Source organism: Dichotomopilus funicola (genome assembly GCF_033296635.1).
Source record: "Dichotomopilus funicola strain CBS 141.50 unplaced genomic scaffold C8A04scaffold_32, whole genome shotgun sequence".
NCBI lineage: Eukaryota > Fungi > Ascomycota > Sordariomycetes > Sordariales > Chaetomiaceae > Dichotomopilus > Dichotomopilus funicola.
Window position 1 is genome coordinate 280,638 of NW_026944053.1, and position 13,543 is coordinate 294,180.

A 13,543-nucleotide genomic window follows, 5' to 3' on the forward strand; every position below is an offset into this window, starting at 1 on the left:
ACCTGGGAAATGCCAAGGGTACATACATGTGGGTCCCCGACCAGCTTGTTATCGATAGCATAAACCGGCCAAATCACAGACGACAAGGGATTGTTTCGGGCTTGCTCAAGCAAAAGCTCTTTCATGTTCTTCACCACTGCCTGCCAACTATGAGTCACACACCCATACTTCTGACTGTCAGATCCCGTCCGGCCGCTCCACGCCTGCGCGAAACGGACCGCTTTCCTCTTTTTTTGTGAGCATGGCGTGATTGGCCAATTCACGTTTCATTGCTTCTCCTCCGCCCACGAAGCATGAATTGACAGGCGAAGACAGGCACCGCAGGCTGCAACTCACCAGCACGGGCTGGCTTGCCGAGAAGGTTAGGTTGGCCTCCCCGTTAACGACAGCCCAGACCTCCCGTCAACAAGGAGCGCAGCAGAACAAGACAGCATTTCGCTCCACAACCCCCCGCCCACCTTGAAACGAGTTCGATGCCCAAATGGCAGCCCAATCGGTCTTCAATTGACTTGAAGTCTTTCAAGATTGTGTAAGAATTGCTCAACCGGTGCCGGAGCTCCACCTCCTAGAGCGCAGAGAATTTGTCTGTCCCCTCTTTCCCCTCTCTGCCCCTCCTCTCACCCGATTAACCCCTCCTCGAGCGAGCTGATGAGATGCTCATGGTGTGGGATTTCCCTTGCTTCCACAGGAGCGGTGAGCCCCCGAGCATTTAACAAAAACACTTTATCTCAACTCAGCCGGCCTGGCACCATGGCGGAGGCCGACTGCAAGCGTATCCCAGTCTCTCGCGCATCCCTTCTCGCCAACTCGCTGACAACACTCCGCGCGGGGTATCATCTTGGGTGAGAAGAGAAGGAAGACTGGGAGAAACTGACAAATACCATACCTGTCGGTGCTGCCACATTACCCCTCCACCCCACGGGTTTCTCGCATCTAAGATCGTGAGATCATCGATGGCCATGGACAAAGCCCCACTCCTGCCGGCTTCATCTACCTCCTCAGGATCCCTCAACACTTCAGGTACGGATGCCTTAGAACCCTATGCACTCAAGGGCTCTCAAGATGCCCTTTCCTGGGGCACGCCCGCGGCAAGCCTGGGTCAATGCAGGCTTTGTTTGCGGTGTTGGAACCAAAGCAGCATTCAAAGCTGCTGCCAATTCACTCTGGCGAACATCGTTGGTCCGTCAGCTTCGCTCGCTTGCCCAACAACCACGCACGACCTGAGATAACGGTTACAGAACAGCTAGTTGAACGAGTTGACCTGGGGATATGCGCGGGTCCCGTCCGCCGGAAGCGCCAGGTGATGAAACGTCCGTCTCTTGCAGATGCCAGGTCAGACATCCCGCGGCTCTGTTCCCGCTGCTTGCAACACTCATGCTTGCAATACTCGCAAACAGTCGACACCTGGCGTTTCAACACGCCGGTGTTTCTTTCTTCCCACAGTCATCAGGCAATTCGCCCCTAGATGTGGTGGTCTAGGCATTGCCTAGAGCGACAAAGCATTCAGAGACCGCGCAAGAGCTTTGGGAGTGAGGCGAATCCTCGGGAAACACGGTTGATTTGAGTTGGCAGCCCTGATCCCCATCGCTCGTCCGATCTGAATAAGTCGTCGACATTCTGCGAGGTACCTCATTTTGGGCAGAAGTACCTCGTTCCAACCCGACGACCTATTTTTGCCTAACGGAGCTGAGATCCTCAAACGGATGATCATTGGCTGAACGTGGAGGCCTCTGTCTGATTGGATAGCCGTGAACGGAAAGGAGGGGCGTGTGTGTCATGCGAGTTGAGTGACTCCTTGCGGTGTGCCTCGAGAGGCCAAGACCCCTGCCAGCGCCACGCCTCTCCACTTCACCTCAACCCCAGATTCGTGCCCGCCTTCCCGCACTGGGTGGTCTTGCTGAGCAGCAATAGACGCGTTGTGCGCCGCATTGTGACTTGCTGTCGCAATCACGCCCCATATCCCGTTCCTAGAGCCTTGGGCTCACAGCCCTGCCGATGCCCAGCCGGGGCCGTCAAGTGACGGGGGCTCTGGGGGGTGTGAAGAATGAGATGGATGGATGGATGGCCCTGGAGATGACCATGCTGCTGAAGAGGTACTTACATGGCGGCTCCCCCTCTTCTTTTGAACGCCCTTCATCTTCTTTCGTCCCTTCCACCGGGTTGTGTTGCGCACAAAACCGAATTGTGCTTGCCCAACACCCACGACACCTACCCGGCCGTCACTGTCATCTCCACTGCCAGGCCGGCGCCGAGCCTTCGACCGACACAACCCCCTTTCGCCACCCTCCGGGCCGTTCCACCAGGTTCGATTGAGTCGGATTGACCAGCAATTGCAAGCCGTGGCCACTATTGTCCTGCCCACCAACCAATACTCTCATTGTCGACTAAGATTGGATAAATGAATAGCGGCAAACAGACCTCCCATTGTCTATTATTCAGCAATTGAGAAGGACGTCGTCTCTTCCCTCTTCCCGCCCCAACTCTCCCCATTCTCCTACAAAGATCCGTCGATCGGCCACCTGAGACGTCTCCGGGCCACGCACCATCTCTGGCACGCCTTCTCGGCCGCACAAGAACCAAGGCAGTTTGGAGTCAAAGTGCTCTGGTCGTACCACCAACCGCCAACAACAAAGACTCCAGGCACAACTTGCCCATTGCACCCAGGTCATTGTACCTACCTTCCTGCGAGTTCGCATTCTACGTGCCATCCCTTGATGACAGCGCAGATCCTCGCCACCGCCTTTTCTCACACCGCAGCCATAACGAGGTGTTATGGCTGACAAGCCACATTCATTTCCCATGCCACTGCCCGTTTCGCAGAGCGGGAACCAGACAGCCACAAGACCACCCCTGGCTCCCTCTTCCTCTTCCCCGCCTGCCTACTTCTTCCCCCCCACCCCAACAAAAGTGATGCAGGACGCATTTGCCCTGCCGCAAGACAGGCGCTCCTCCATGGCGTCAAAGCATCCGAAACCCTGCGATATCAGCAACCTCATGTCGCCTCCCGAGCCCACTCCTCTCGATATGTTCAAGTCGGGGGGTTCGGCGAGCGGGAAGCCCATTTCGGGCCCCGAGCAGCGCGTTCCACATCAACCACTTTCTCCGCCGGTCTCGCCATTTTCGCAAGCCACGAACGCGATCAGTCCGGCGCCTACTCTGAACCTCGGCGGCAAAGACCCGATCCTCTATCCCGCTAGCGAAGCTTCGACGGGCGCGCCGACCGGTCCCCTCTTTTCGCCCACCCAGGCGTCGGTGGACAATTTCCGGGCGGACACAGAGCGACTGGTGGACGAGCATATCGCGTCGCGGCCGGTCGGCCTCTTCCGGGACACGACACCGCCGAGCAGGGAACATTACGTTCTAGCTCTTCGCTTCCAATCCACATGTGTCACCCAGTGCCGGGAGAACCCGGCGAAGTGGCTACGCCGGGAGCGCGAACTCCTCCGCGCCGACCGCAAGCACACGGCTTTCCCGGCGCAGACGACTCGACTACCTCCCATTCTCCCAGCCGCGCGGCCTGTGGTTCTTGGTCCGCAAGCGCCCAAGTCGGTGCCGGCTTCCCGTATTCAAAAGGCCAGACCGCCCAAGGCGAAACCCCAAAACCCGCGGCCCATTCGAGCCACACCTGCACCAGCCCGCGAGGCCATCCGGGTCGGTACGCCGGAACCGCGTGTGCGAACCGTCGCACCCAACCGCGAAGACAAGGACTTTGCATCCCTTGAAGACCTCTGCCCGCCCGTCAATACACTTCCGGCGAAGGCGAACAGTCTTAAGGTGGACTGGAAGGGGAATGCGCTGGACTTGAGCAACGACCCGAATCGGAATCTGCTCCATCCGGATGAACTGATCCTGGCCAGCAACCTACGGCTCGACTGCGCCACATACCTCACCAGCAAGCGGCGCATCTTCCTGCGACGCCTCGAGTGCGCGCGGATCGGCAAGGAGTTCCGCAAGACAGACGCACAACAGGCGTGCAAGATCGACGTCAACAAGGCATCGAAGCTGTGGCAAGCCTACGAGCGCGTCGGCTGGCTGCATATCGATTGGATGGGGAAGTATCTGGGCCGCAAAGCTTGAACTCGGCAATGGTTCCTACGGCTTCGCGATGTTTTTCTTCGGATGGATTTCACGCATTCACTTCCATGCTTTACCCTCAGTACATGCAGTTGCTAGCGGGACTTTTTACCGGTGACCCTATCTCTTGGGGCTTTCCCTTTTCCTTCCTCATGTTTTTGTCACTGCATCACATCACGGCATGGCACGGCACGGCATCAGCATCTCACAGCACGATCATATGATACCCCCAAACGCCAACAGGGATTGGCGAATTCAGTCTCAGTTCACATTTTACATTTCAGTTTTTCATTCTTCCCCAGTACATTTTCCCAGTCTTGCATTACCAGGGTTTGGGCGGTTCGGTTGGGGGCGGTATAGTTGGTAGCCGGCTTTCCGGCACCATTCGGGTTCACAGATTGGGCTTGGGTCAGTCTGGACAGGACACAGACGGGAATGGGTGGTCACTTGTCTTGCATTTGATGGCGTTGAGCTTTTTTCTTTATGGTTCTAGGGAGGTTCTAGGGAAGTGCCCGGAGATCAGGAGATCTAGGCACTGGCGGAAGTCATGGACGGAGAGATTGGTATCATGATTTATACCCCCCCTTTCTGCGCCCCTGTTTTATTTTTTTTCAGCACATTCCCCCCTCTTGCACTGTTTTTGCGCTAGCAGCCCACCGCCGGTCTAAGGCATCCTATCTCCTCTCCTATGTTTTCTTCTACGATGGACAGGAAACGGACATACCAGGTTCTGCAATATGCCGCGTAGTTAGCTTTCTCGCTGCGTTCATAGGAACAAAGACAAAGAAAACTGGCCGGCGGACGACTCCTGCGCCCCCCATACATGGTGGGAGGCAGTTTCGACCGGCGGTTGATATCAAACCTTTCTCGATTTTCTCCTCAATGCAATGGTGGTCCTAAAATCCTATGCCTGTGACTTTTCGAACGAGATCAGTTCGAAGTCCCAGCTTCGAGAAGGCGAGATGCCTTCCAACCAAGCCAAGGTATTACCATCCTTGGGAAACGGAGCCAATGCACTGATCGGAGTCACCCGCATGATTTCCCTGGATCCGCGAGAAACGGTAAACGCGTCAAGTTTCGGCCGATCCGGCTTCCCGGCTGGGCGGGAGCGAGGGTAAGGGTTATTTTTTTTTTCTGCAAGTCGAGTCGAGTTGCAACCTTGCAGGCAAGGGTTCAGGGACAGGGAACAAGGGCAAGGATGGTTCGGCGTTCAGCCCTGTGGGGGAAGGAACGTTTGGCGCATGGGGTGATGTCATAGTTGCTACCAATACCGAAGCGGATTCTGCAGCGGAAGGTTGACTTTTGCTCCACCTTTTTGCGCTTTTTCATTGTTTACAGGTGTACACCAGCTCTTGAACTTTCAATTCAAAGTTCGACTCAAGGGTATGCACGATGTTTGGAATTCTCTTTTTCGAATTTAGTTCCGGACCGTCAAAATGAGGTAAGAATCAAGACACTGAAATTCGTCAACATCGCTGATGTGAGACGGTAGGAGAATCTTTTCATTCCAATCGACCAGCATTTCCAAAAAATGCGAACGGAGCACACGAGTTATATCTGGCATTCAATTAACTGTTTATGAACGGCCCGTTATTCGGTCTTCGATCACTCATTTCTTACATACCTCATTGTAATGTACATCACCCACTCCTCCTCCGCTATTGACCCTCTCAATTCCCTCAGATGTTGTTGCCTCTCCGCCACACCTAGCTGACGTGGCCTGGCTTGGTGGCCAATTCCGATCCGAGGAAAACAGCGCACTGTCCGAACAGACCGAAGATGACTCGTTGCTGTCGTCGTCACCGAGCTGCGAGGAAACGGACCCAGTCGCAACGACTTCACCGATTGACGAGGGGTCAGTCACCAGGCAGCAGCGCAACCAGCGCAGCCTCTTCGATCGCCCACGGCAAGAAGGTTGTTCCGCCCAGTTAACATTCACCTGAATCTCTCCGTTCGGTCCGGGCCATCCGAACCTTTTTACCCCAGTGACTCCCACCCCCCCTTCTTACACTTACAACCCAGCAGCAAGGGTATACCCCCCATCCACAACCGCAACCTGCCCGTTCACATACTGGTTGCACACCAACCCCAACACCCCCTGCGCCATATCAATATCCCGCCCGGGGCGGGCGGCAGGAACTTTCCCGACAAACTTCTCCTTGTCCAGATGACTCTTCTGGAACTCATCACTCTCCCCACCGGCCGTCATCTCGCTAGGGAAAACCCCAGGCGCCAGCGCGTTGATGCGAATCTTGAGGCCCGCGCCGGCAACTTCGGACGCGAGCATGCGCGTGAGGTGGTTGGCGGCCCCCTTCGCGGCGTTGTAGGCGAAATGGTGCTGGGCGGATTTAACGAGGCCGCTGATGCTGGTGATGTTGACGACGGTACCCGACCAGCCCGGGTGGCGTTCCGATGAGCGTTGGAGGAGGGGGAGAAACGCGGCAGTGGCGAAGTAGATGGATACGACGTCGGTGTTGTAGGTGTCGAGCCAGTCTTGGGTGTTAGCCTTGGCGGTGTCGAAGAGGTTCTTTCGAAGCTCGGTGGCGGAGCTGGAGTCGGATTCCGTCTGGACCGTTTCGCCCGCGATGCCGGCGTTGTTGACGAGGATGCAGAGGCAGGGCTCGCGGGACTCGACTTCTTTGACGAGGCGGGTGACGTCTTCCTTTTTGGTCACGTCGCCCGGTAAAGCGATGATCTCGCCCTCGATGTCCTTGTTGTAGGTGTTGACTACGGTGTCAAGCTTCTCCTTGGTCCGGCCCACAACGTAGACTTTTGCGCCGTTTGCGGCCAGTGCTTGGGTAATCATCAGCCCGATTCCAGACCCGCCCCCGGTCACGAGGGCCACCCGGCCCTTGAGATTGAAGAGGGAGTTGCGGTGGAAGTCCGCGTGGGACGCGGCTGCGGCACTCTTTGACATTTTGGCGTAATTGCGGTGGGTGGTTATTTGGTGAGTGTATTTGAAGAATTGATTCGGGGCTGGGGAAGCGGCTTTGTTGTTGAGAAATTCAGGGCCTGGTAACCGTGATGCTACTGTAAATGCTCTAATGCTTATTCGCGTGAGGTAGTGTGTGCTTAGATGTCTGGTGAGACTAAGGGACATGTCTATTGATGTTAACATTCGAGACATAAGAATTGAGAAGGTTGTAAAAACGCCAGGCATAGAATTCCTTTTAAACCGTGTAAAACCCTCACCAGGAACGAGTATGGGTATCATCATTACTGATAATGACGAAACGAATACCCCATACCCATGGTAAATAGCAGATTCGATGACGGCATGTCCAAGTGTCTGGTCACCACTTACACGCGGTCAGCCAATCAGAGAACCGAAAGGCTGAGCCCACCTCGAACCGCCGAGATTCACCTCGTGTGGGATCATGGCACATACAAGGCCGAATACTGGCACTGGACTATCACATACGACCATAGACAGTAGAAAATACGGGATCCCGTCCGCTCTCCCTTAGTCAACCTACTGATCGCCAGACTAGTACTCAGGTCGGTGACGACTGGGGAATCCCTGGTGTTGTATGTTTTTGTTTCTTTTGCATTTTTTCCTGCGCGCTTCAAATTCAGATACTTTGGTGTCGTTGGCGAGCATCTAAGGATCAAGAAGTACGAGTAAATTCCAAGCTTCGGATCAGTGTTTTGGGGCTGCTATATCAGCGATAGACTCTTGTCTATGTCATGTGGAGTCGTGGACGCCGGACAGGCATATTGTTAATAACTTAGGGCTCCCTGTGAACGATATAATAGATTATTCATTTCCGTGAAATTTTTATGGGCACGAAAAGTTTCATGGGAAATACATCAAGGCAGTTCCGCTTCATTCTAACACGTTCAACACAACTTCCACCAATACTCGCTCTCGAGTCTCGACTAACATTCATTTTGAACCCACCTTCGCTTCATCAATCTTGCGTTACCTTTCGCCCATCTTTGTTAAAACACCAATACAGTCGCTTATCATCCACAATGTAGTTTATATACTTGCCCTGTCTGCCTGTTGCCAACACTGGGCACGGACGGCAAAGCAGCTACCCTGGGCGTCCTGTTCAAGGTTCTGGTTGAGCTTTCGGCATCCGACCCCAACCGAAGGATGCTTACCAAACTTTTACTGTTGTCCTGGACCTCGACTGCTAAGTCTCGGGGTATCTACATTTTCGGGCTTGGCGAAGGTGCCGCGGCTTCAGATGGAGTCAAGGATAGAGACATTTTGGCCGGAATTGCCTGCAAACGTTGAAACCGAGGTTATCATGGAAGCTATTGGCAAAGCTATGAGAACCGGAGTCATCGAGAGACAACTTGCCCGAAACAATGAGAAAAAAAAAAGAGATGCAGGAAGAGATTCGATACCTGGAAGAGAGGAATCAGTCTTTGGGAGAAGGAGGTGGCAAAATTAAAGATGGTAATCAAGGAGCTTAGGGAAAGGGAGGCGATTACAAGTGTAAGGATGTTGAAACACGAACGCCTGTTGTAGATAGAGGTCGAAAGGCATAAGAGACATAAACTAGCTAGGCAACCCTGTAATCCGACCTCTTCTCACACCGTTTAAGACTTGACCCGATCCTGTCGGTCTGGACGTGTGCCGACTGGGGCGTGACATGCCCCCTTGCGATGAACGCAGGGACTGGACTGTGATGCCGCGAATACGAGCATGTTTAGCGCCGTAGTATTTTGCTACTCCGGTGGCTCTGTAATATCAGCGCCGTTGGTTTCCGGTACCGCTGGTGCCTCCGTAGTACCGGTACCGTCGGGCCCAGCCAGGCCGACAGCAAACTCCTTGTACACCATGAGACCATATTTATCGAATCCGAAAGTATCCGGCAAGTCTTTGGCAGCCAGCCTTTTGCAGGGAAATGGATCTTCACGGGACCAACTCCTGAGGCTGTCCAGATCAGCCTGCTCTATCGGGTTGACCAAAGCCTTTACCGGCCGCCGACGGATATCTCTAGACCGTTGGAGCATCGACCAGTTCAGACCAACGACAGCTTCTTCCCAAACTGGGACTCTTCGTGCCGTGGCACGCAGTTGGTTGCAATATTTCTCTCCCTTGGAGGACCACTGGTAGTGCTGGACAACGTCTCGGCCCCAGCAACGCACCACCTCCTTCAGAGCAGATCCGTCTGTGGCCGAGTCTTGGCTCTTGGCCTTCTTCCGCCTTCCATACTCGGGGCACTCGCTCGACATGACGCGCTCGCAGGCAGCGGCCAAGGTCTGCAATCTGGTTTGTTGATCGAGCAGCTCATCTCGTTTCTGTACACACAGGTCGTATCGCTGCGTATCGGTCTCGCAGAGGCGGAATTCTTCACGGAGCGCTAAAACGATTGCCTCATCGTTGGGTCGAGGCGGTTCGGCACCTACCAGGCGCATATCGGACCCAATCATGGTTTGCAGGGCGCACGGCGGCTGTTTGTTTGTTATAGACACGTAAGGTGTCGCAGATAGCCAGCGCGGGCAGCTGCCTCGTCAGTCTCTTTAGGGCTGTCGTCCGTATAACTGAGGTGGTCGGCGGCTCTGGGGTCAGGGGCTGGCTGAGGAGGTCTGCGGTGTAGAGAAAGTCTAGACGTAGCGCTGGCTTCGCAGCAGCCTTCGCTAGGCCGGCGCTCTTCTTTTCTCCCTAATAATAAAGCACTCTAGGCATCTAGCGCTCCCCCTCCTCCCCTCCTTGCCTCCTCCGTCGTCGACTTCGCGGACCGGGGGCGTGTCTCCCGGCCCTAGGAAGCGAAAGATTGACGATAGCAGACTGCACAACCATGGACCCGACCCTGATCCCGATGCGGCATCCCGATCAGGTCGATCCCCCAGCCACCACCCTCTCAATGCGGACCGCTTTCCCCCCGCCGTCCAGTGTGAGCCACTCCTTCGTTGCATCCACCGCATCCGACCGCCAAGACAGAAGCTCCAAAGGTTTCCGCCATGCCGTGGGCCCTGTTAAGAATGCTACCGGGTTACAGCACCTCGACAAACCCGTCCTATTCGATTCGCTTGACGGCAATGCCGGCTTGAGACAACTCCCTGGAGACGTACGGCAGCTTTATTACGACATCTTTGCTACTACCAAATACCAGACGGGCATCTATCCCGCCGAGATTCGCACAGAGATCGAAGCTCTGTACACGGGTCATCCACCCCCGGACTCGGTCTATCGGAAACCTGAGGAAGTATACGATCAAGACGGGATGGGACAAGAGGAGGAACGCTTTTTTGACTACCTTCCTGTCAGGCTGCTTGCCGACATCAAAGAGGGCGCCACGTTTGAAGCACGCATCGCTCACGCCGAGTTTTACAAGGTCCGTAGCATCAAAGACCGCGCCAGGGAGTGCTTAGCTCTCCATCGCGCCGAGGCGGCGTGGAATACAAAGGTTCACGAACCGCTATGAGAGCTTGCATTGTCAAGACGATATACGTCTGTCATCTGCGAGAACGCAACTTCGGCTAGGATTCTGCCCTGCTTTCTTCCGTACCTCATTACGGGTGAGGTGGCCGAGGGCAAGATGGTCGACTTCGTACTCGCGCCCAATCTCGGCTCGGGGTCAGAGCTCGACATCGCCATCCAGAATAAGCTTATCGAGCTAGCCAAGCAAAAGAAGTCCTCGGGAGGGACCTGTTTCGGCTCACCTCTGTGTCAACCAAACCGACTATCCTCCCTTGATGCGCTCTCCCATAGCCGTGACTATAGAGACCAAAGTCGCTGGGGCAAGTCTCGAGGAAGGACGACCACAGCTAGGCATATGGACAGCGGCTTGGCATAGGCGGATGGAAACTCTCGGTGTCGGCAAACCAGGCTCGCAGCTGCCTACGCTGCCCCTCATCCTAACCCACGATCATGAGTGGTCTCTTTACTTTGCAGTCGACCGTCTTGACAAGATCGAGGTCTTTGGCCCTATGCAGATCGGCATGACTGACAGAGGCCCTTCTCTCCATCTTCAAACATTACTCGCCGCCCATCTGGGTCATTAATTAGATACCAAGTAGGGCACGAGAGTCGAGGCAATTCAGACTTGGATGTGGTTAGGCATGAATTAGTACGGCGGTTTAACAACACAAATTCATATTTCAACCAGAGAAATTGCCCGTCATCTGCTCCAGTCATATATTTTAAGGTAACTATGTGTGATTTAATCAGAAAAACCACCGACGCCCATATAATTCACGTTCCCCGGTTGCCCGGCTCCCTTACTACGCAGAGCCTCATACTGTCTACATCCCGATGGCCATCGGACTACAACATTCCCTCGCGGAGTTGTTTCCCCCTAAGCAATCGGCATTCACCCTACCCCCGTCGGCCCAAAGCCTCCGTTTTGGTGCCCCAAGTTGATCCGCCCGTTTTACATTGCCCAGAGCTGCGAGGACAATATCCCCCCTACCTTGATTCCAGCCCGAGGGTTTACTCGTCTGTACCAACGTTATCGAAGAAAGCAAGCTCATCCGAATGAGACCAAGTGTTGGATCGGTAGAGTACCGACGAGTTGTTCTCAGAGAGTGCAGAAGCTAGGTGGAAATTTAGAACCGTGGATCAAGAATCGGCTGTTGGACGTGAGAGAGCATCAGGATGAATAATATAGTGCAGTATAGGCATCGTGGTTAGTTATCGAGATATCGATGGAATGCAAAACGCAAAGGGGTAACTAAAGGGACAGTTGAAGCTGTAAAAAAAAAAGACAACGAACAAACGAAAAAATGGAACTTACAAGCTTGACTTGCACCCACCTGCCTTGTGGCATTTACAAGTCAGTTGAAGCACGCTGAAGGCGGTGGTTTGCCTATAAACCTTCTCTGTCTGTTCAAAAGCGTCTATAACTGGTCGCTCTGAGGACAGAAAATCGCCCCCTTTGAACAACAACGAAGACAAGAAGCTGTCGCTAATGTGGGGCGCCCGAGAACGTGACTCTGAACTGCTAATCAGCCTTCCCATTCGTCAACAAGACCAATAGGACGGAGCCAAAGAACACGGCAACTCGGGAAAGCCCGACGAGCAGCTGTGGGCAGTGCGAGCAGCATCCGCAGAGTCGCAGGCTGGCCGGTTGGCCGTAGACCGGCCCGCGCCTGGCCGGCCGGCGGACTTCCACTTAGCTCCCGCTACCTTCCTTGTCGTCCGCTCCGTTCACGACGACCCCTGCGCGTGCGAACGACACTGGGGCTCAGGGTGGCTTGCGCTCAGGCACGGCTTTGCGAAATTGGTTGATGACTCTAACAGCGCCTGTGATTCCGCTCTTGGGGTGGCCGAGAGGAGGCTCGCCGCGCCATCAGAGCTTCAGCTTCAGCGGTGTGACATTGAGTCTCGACTGGAGCGCGCGCCGAACAGAGCACGGGACCCGTTTTGCCGTCCAGACCGTTAGTACTTCCGGAGGCGTTCGCGCTCGAAAACGAGAAATGTTGAGAGTACAGCGACAGCATCAACATGGAGAGATGACTGGACTGTGTGTGGTAATTACCGCAGACTTGACTCCTGAAAAAGGGAGGAAGATGAGCTGAGAAGTGGATGGGTTTGCTTTTGGTAAATTAGGGTTGTTGTCCCGGCCTGGCTCCTGTTTCCATTGCGTTCCTGGGTGAGTTTGCTCGAGAATACATCAGTCAAACCGGTGTGTTCTATCCATTTCACTCCAGTGGGGGTGGTGCTTGGGACATCTGAATTTCAACGCGCGTAAACTGACAAAGACTGGCACAAAAAGCAGCCCTATAGGAGTGTTTTGCCCTTCTCCTCTCTCCCTTCTCCTCTCTCCCTTCTCCTCAGTCCGAGTCCTCATCAGCAGCTTGGCCATCGGCAGCACCTAGAACAACCACTTCCATGTGTCCCTCTGGAATAAACGCTTCTAGCCGATCAATATCATCCTCCGGGTCCCCCTCAATCTTCGCCTGGGACTCAATACAGAAGCCCCGATGGACAAGACAAAGGCGGAATCCGCTCTGGGGGCCGTGTCTTGTGGTTTGATAGACGCAGAACAGCATGGATGCTCGAAGCCTGCCGGTGACCTCGTCGCGCTTGCCGTGCCAGAAGATGTGAGATCGCACGGCATCGAGCATGTTCGAGATCTCGTCGAGAGTGCCGGCGGTGGCGATTTGTCGCAGGATGGCGGGCGGGAGGGGTGTACTCCCAGACACGACGTGGGAGCTCATGATGAAGAATGAAGAATGAAGGATATATATGATTGAGGGAGGTTGGCGAGATTCGGAATAGCGAAGGGAGAGCGGACAACAAGAGAGATATAGTGCAGCTGGTCGCAGCGTCGGAAAGAGCTCAAAGAAAACACTCGCCGTTCTCGAGGTGTGCCATTCTGCGGCCAATACTATCCGACCGCTGGCAAGAGCTGCCGTACTTCAGCTTGTCCAACCCGACAAGAGCGTTGTTGCTGCAATGTTGCGTGTTTCGCACGCAAGCCGGGGAGTGAATACGGAGGTCCAGGAATTTATTCGCGTCCATAATCTTCTCTAGAGTGGGGAGGAACCTAGATCGGGATCCTAAAGA

General features: G+C 54.6%; 5 protein-coding genes across 5 annotated transcripts; 2 read left to right on the forward strand and 3 right to left on the reverse strand.

The window, feature by feature from the left end:
• Positions 1-2,910: 2,910 nt before the first annotated feature.
• On the forward strand, positions 2,911-4,077 carry C8A04DRAFT_37376 (uncharacterized protein; the record flags this gene model as incomplete). Its single annotated transcript, XM_062783851.1, has 1 exon — positions 2,911-4,077. The coding sequence occupies one exon, from the start codon at positions 2,911-2,913 to the stop codon at positions 4,075-4,077; it is 1,167 nt and encodes a 388-aa protein (XP_062636956.1).
• Positions 4,078-6,085: 2,008 nt separating this feature from the next.
• Positions 6,086-6,991, reverse strand: C8A04DRAFT_12218 (uncharacterized protein; the record flags this gene model as incomplete). The annotated part of the gene is made up of 1 exon (XM_062777257.1): positions 6,086-6,991. One exon carries the CDS (start codon positions 6,989-6,991, stop codon positions 6,086-6,088), a length of 906 nt encoding a protein of 301 aa, XP_062636957.1.
• Positions 6,992-8,754: 1,763 nt separating this feature from the next.
• On the reverse strand, positions 8,755-9,447 carry C8A04DRAFT_12237 (uncharacterized protein; the record flags this gene model as incomplete). The annotated part of the gene is made up of 1 exon (XM_062777267.1): positions 8,755-9,447. The coding sequence occupies one exon, from the start codon at positions 9,445-9,447 to the stop codon at positions 8,755-8,757; it is 693 nt and encodes a 230-aa protein (XP_062636958.1).
• A 383-nt stretch (positions 9,448-9,830) lies between these two features.
• Positions 9,831-10,457, forward strand: C8A04DRAFT_28783 (uncharacterized protein; the record flags this gene model as incomplete). Its single annotated transcript, XM_062780775.1, has 1 exon — positions 9,831-10,457. One exon carries the CDS (start codon positions 9,831-9,833, stop codon positions 10,455-10,457), a length of 627 nt encoding a protein of 208 aa, XP_062636959.1.
• A 2,350-nt stretch (positions 10,458-12,807) lies between these two features.
• C8A04DRAFT_28784 (uncharacterized protein) lies at positions 12,808-13,194 on the reverse strand (the record flags this gene model as incomplete). The annotated part of the gene is made up of 1 exon (XM_062780776.1): positions 12,808-13,194. One exon carries the CDS (start codon positions 13,192-13,194, stop codon positions 12,808-12,810), a length of 387 nt encoding a protein of 128 aa, XP_062636960.1.
• Between the last annotated feature and the right edge of the window lie 349 nt (positions 13,195-13,543).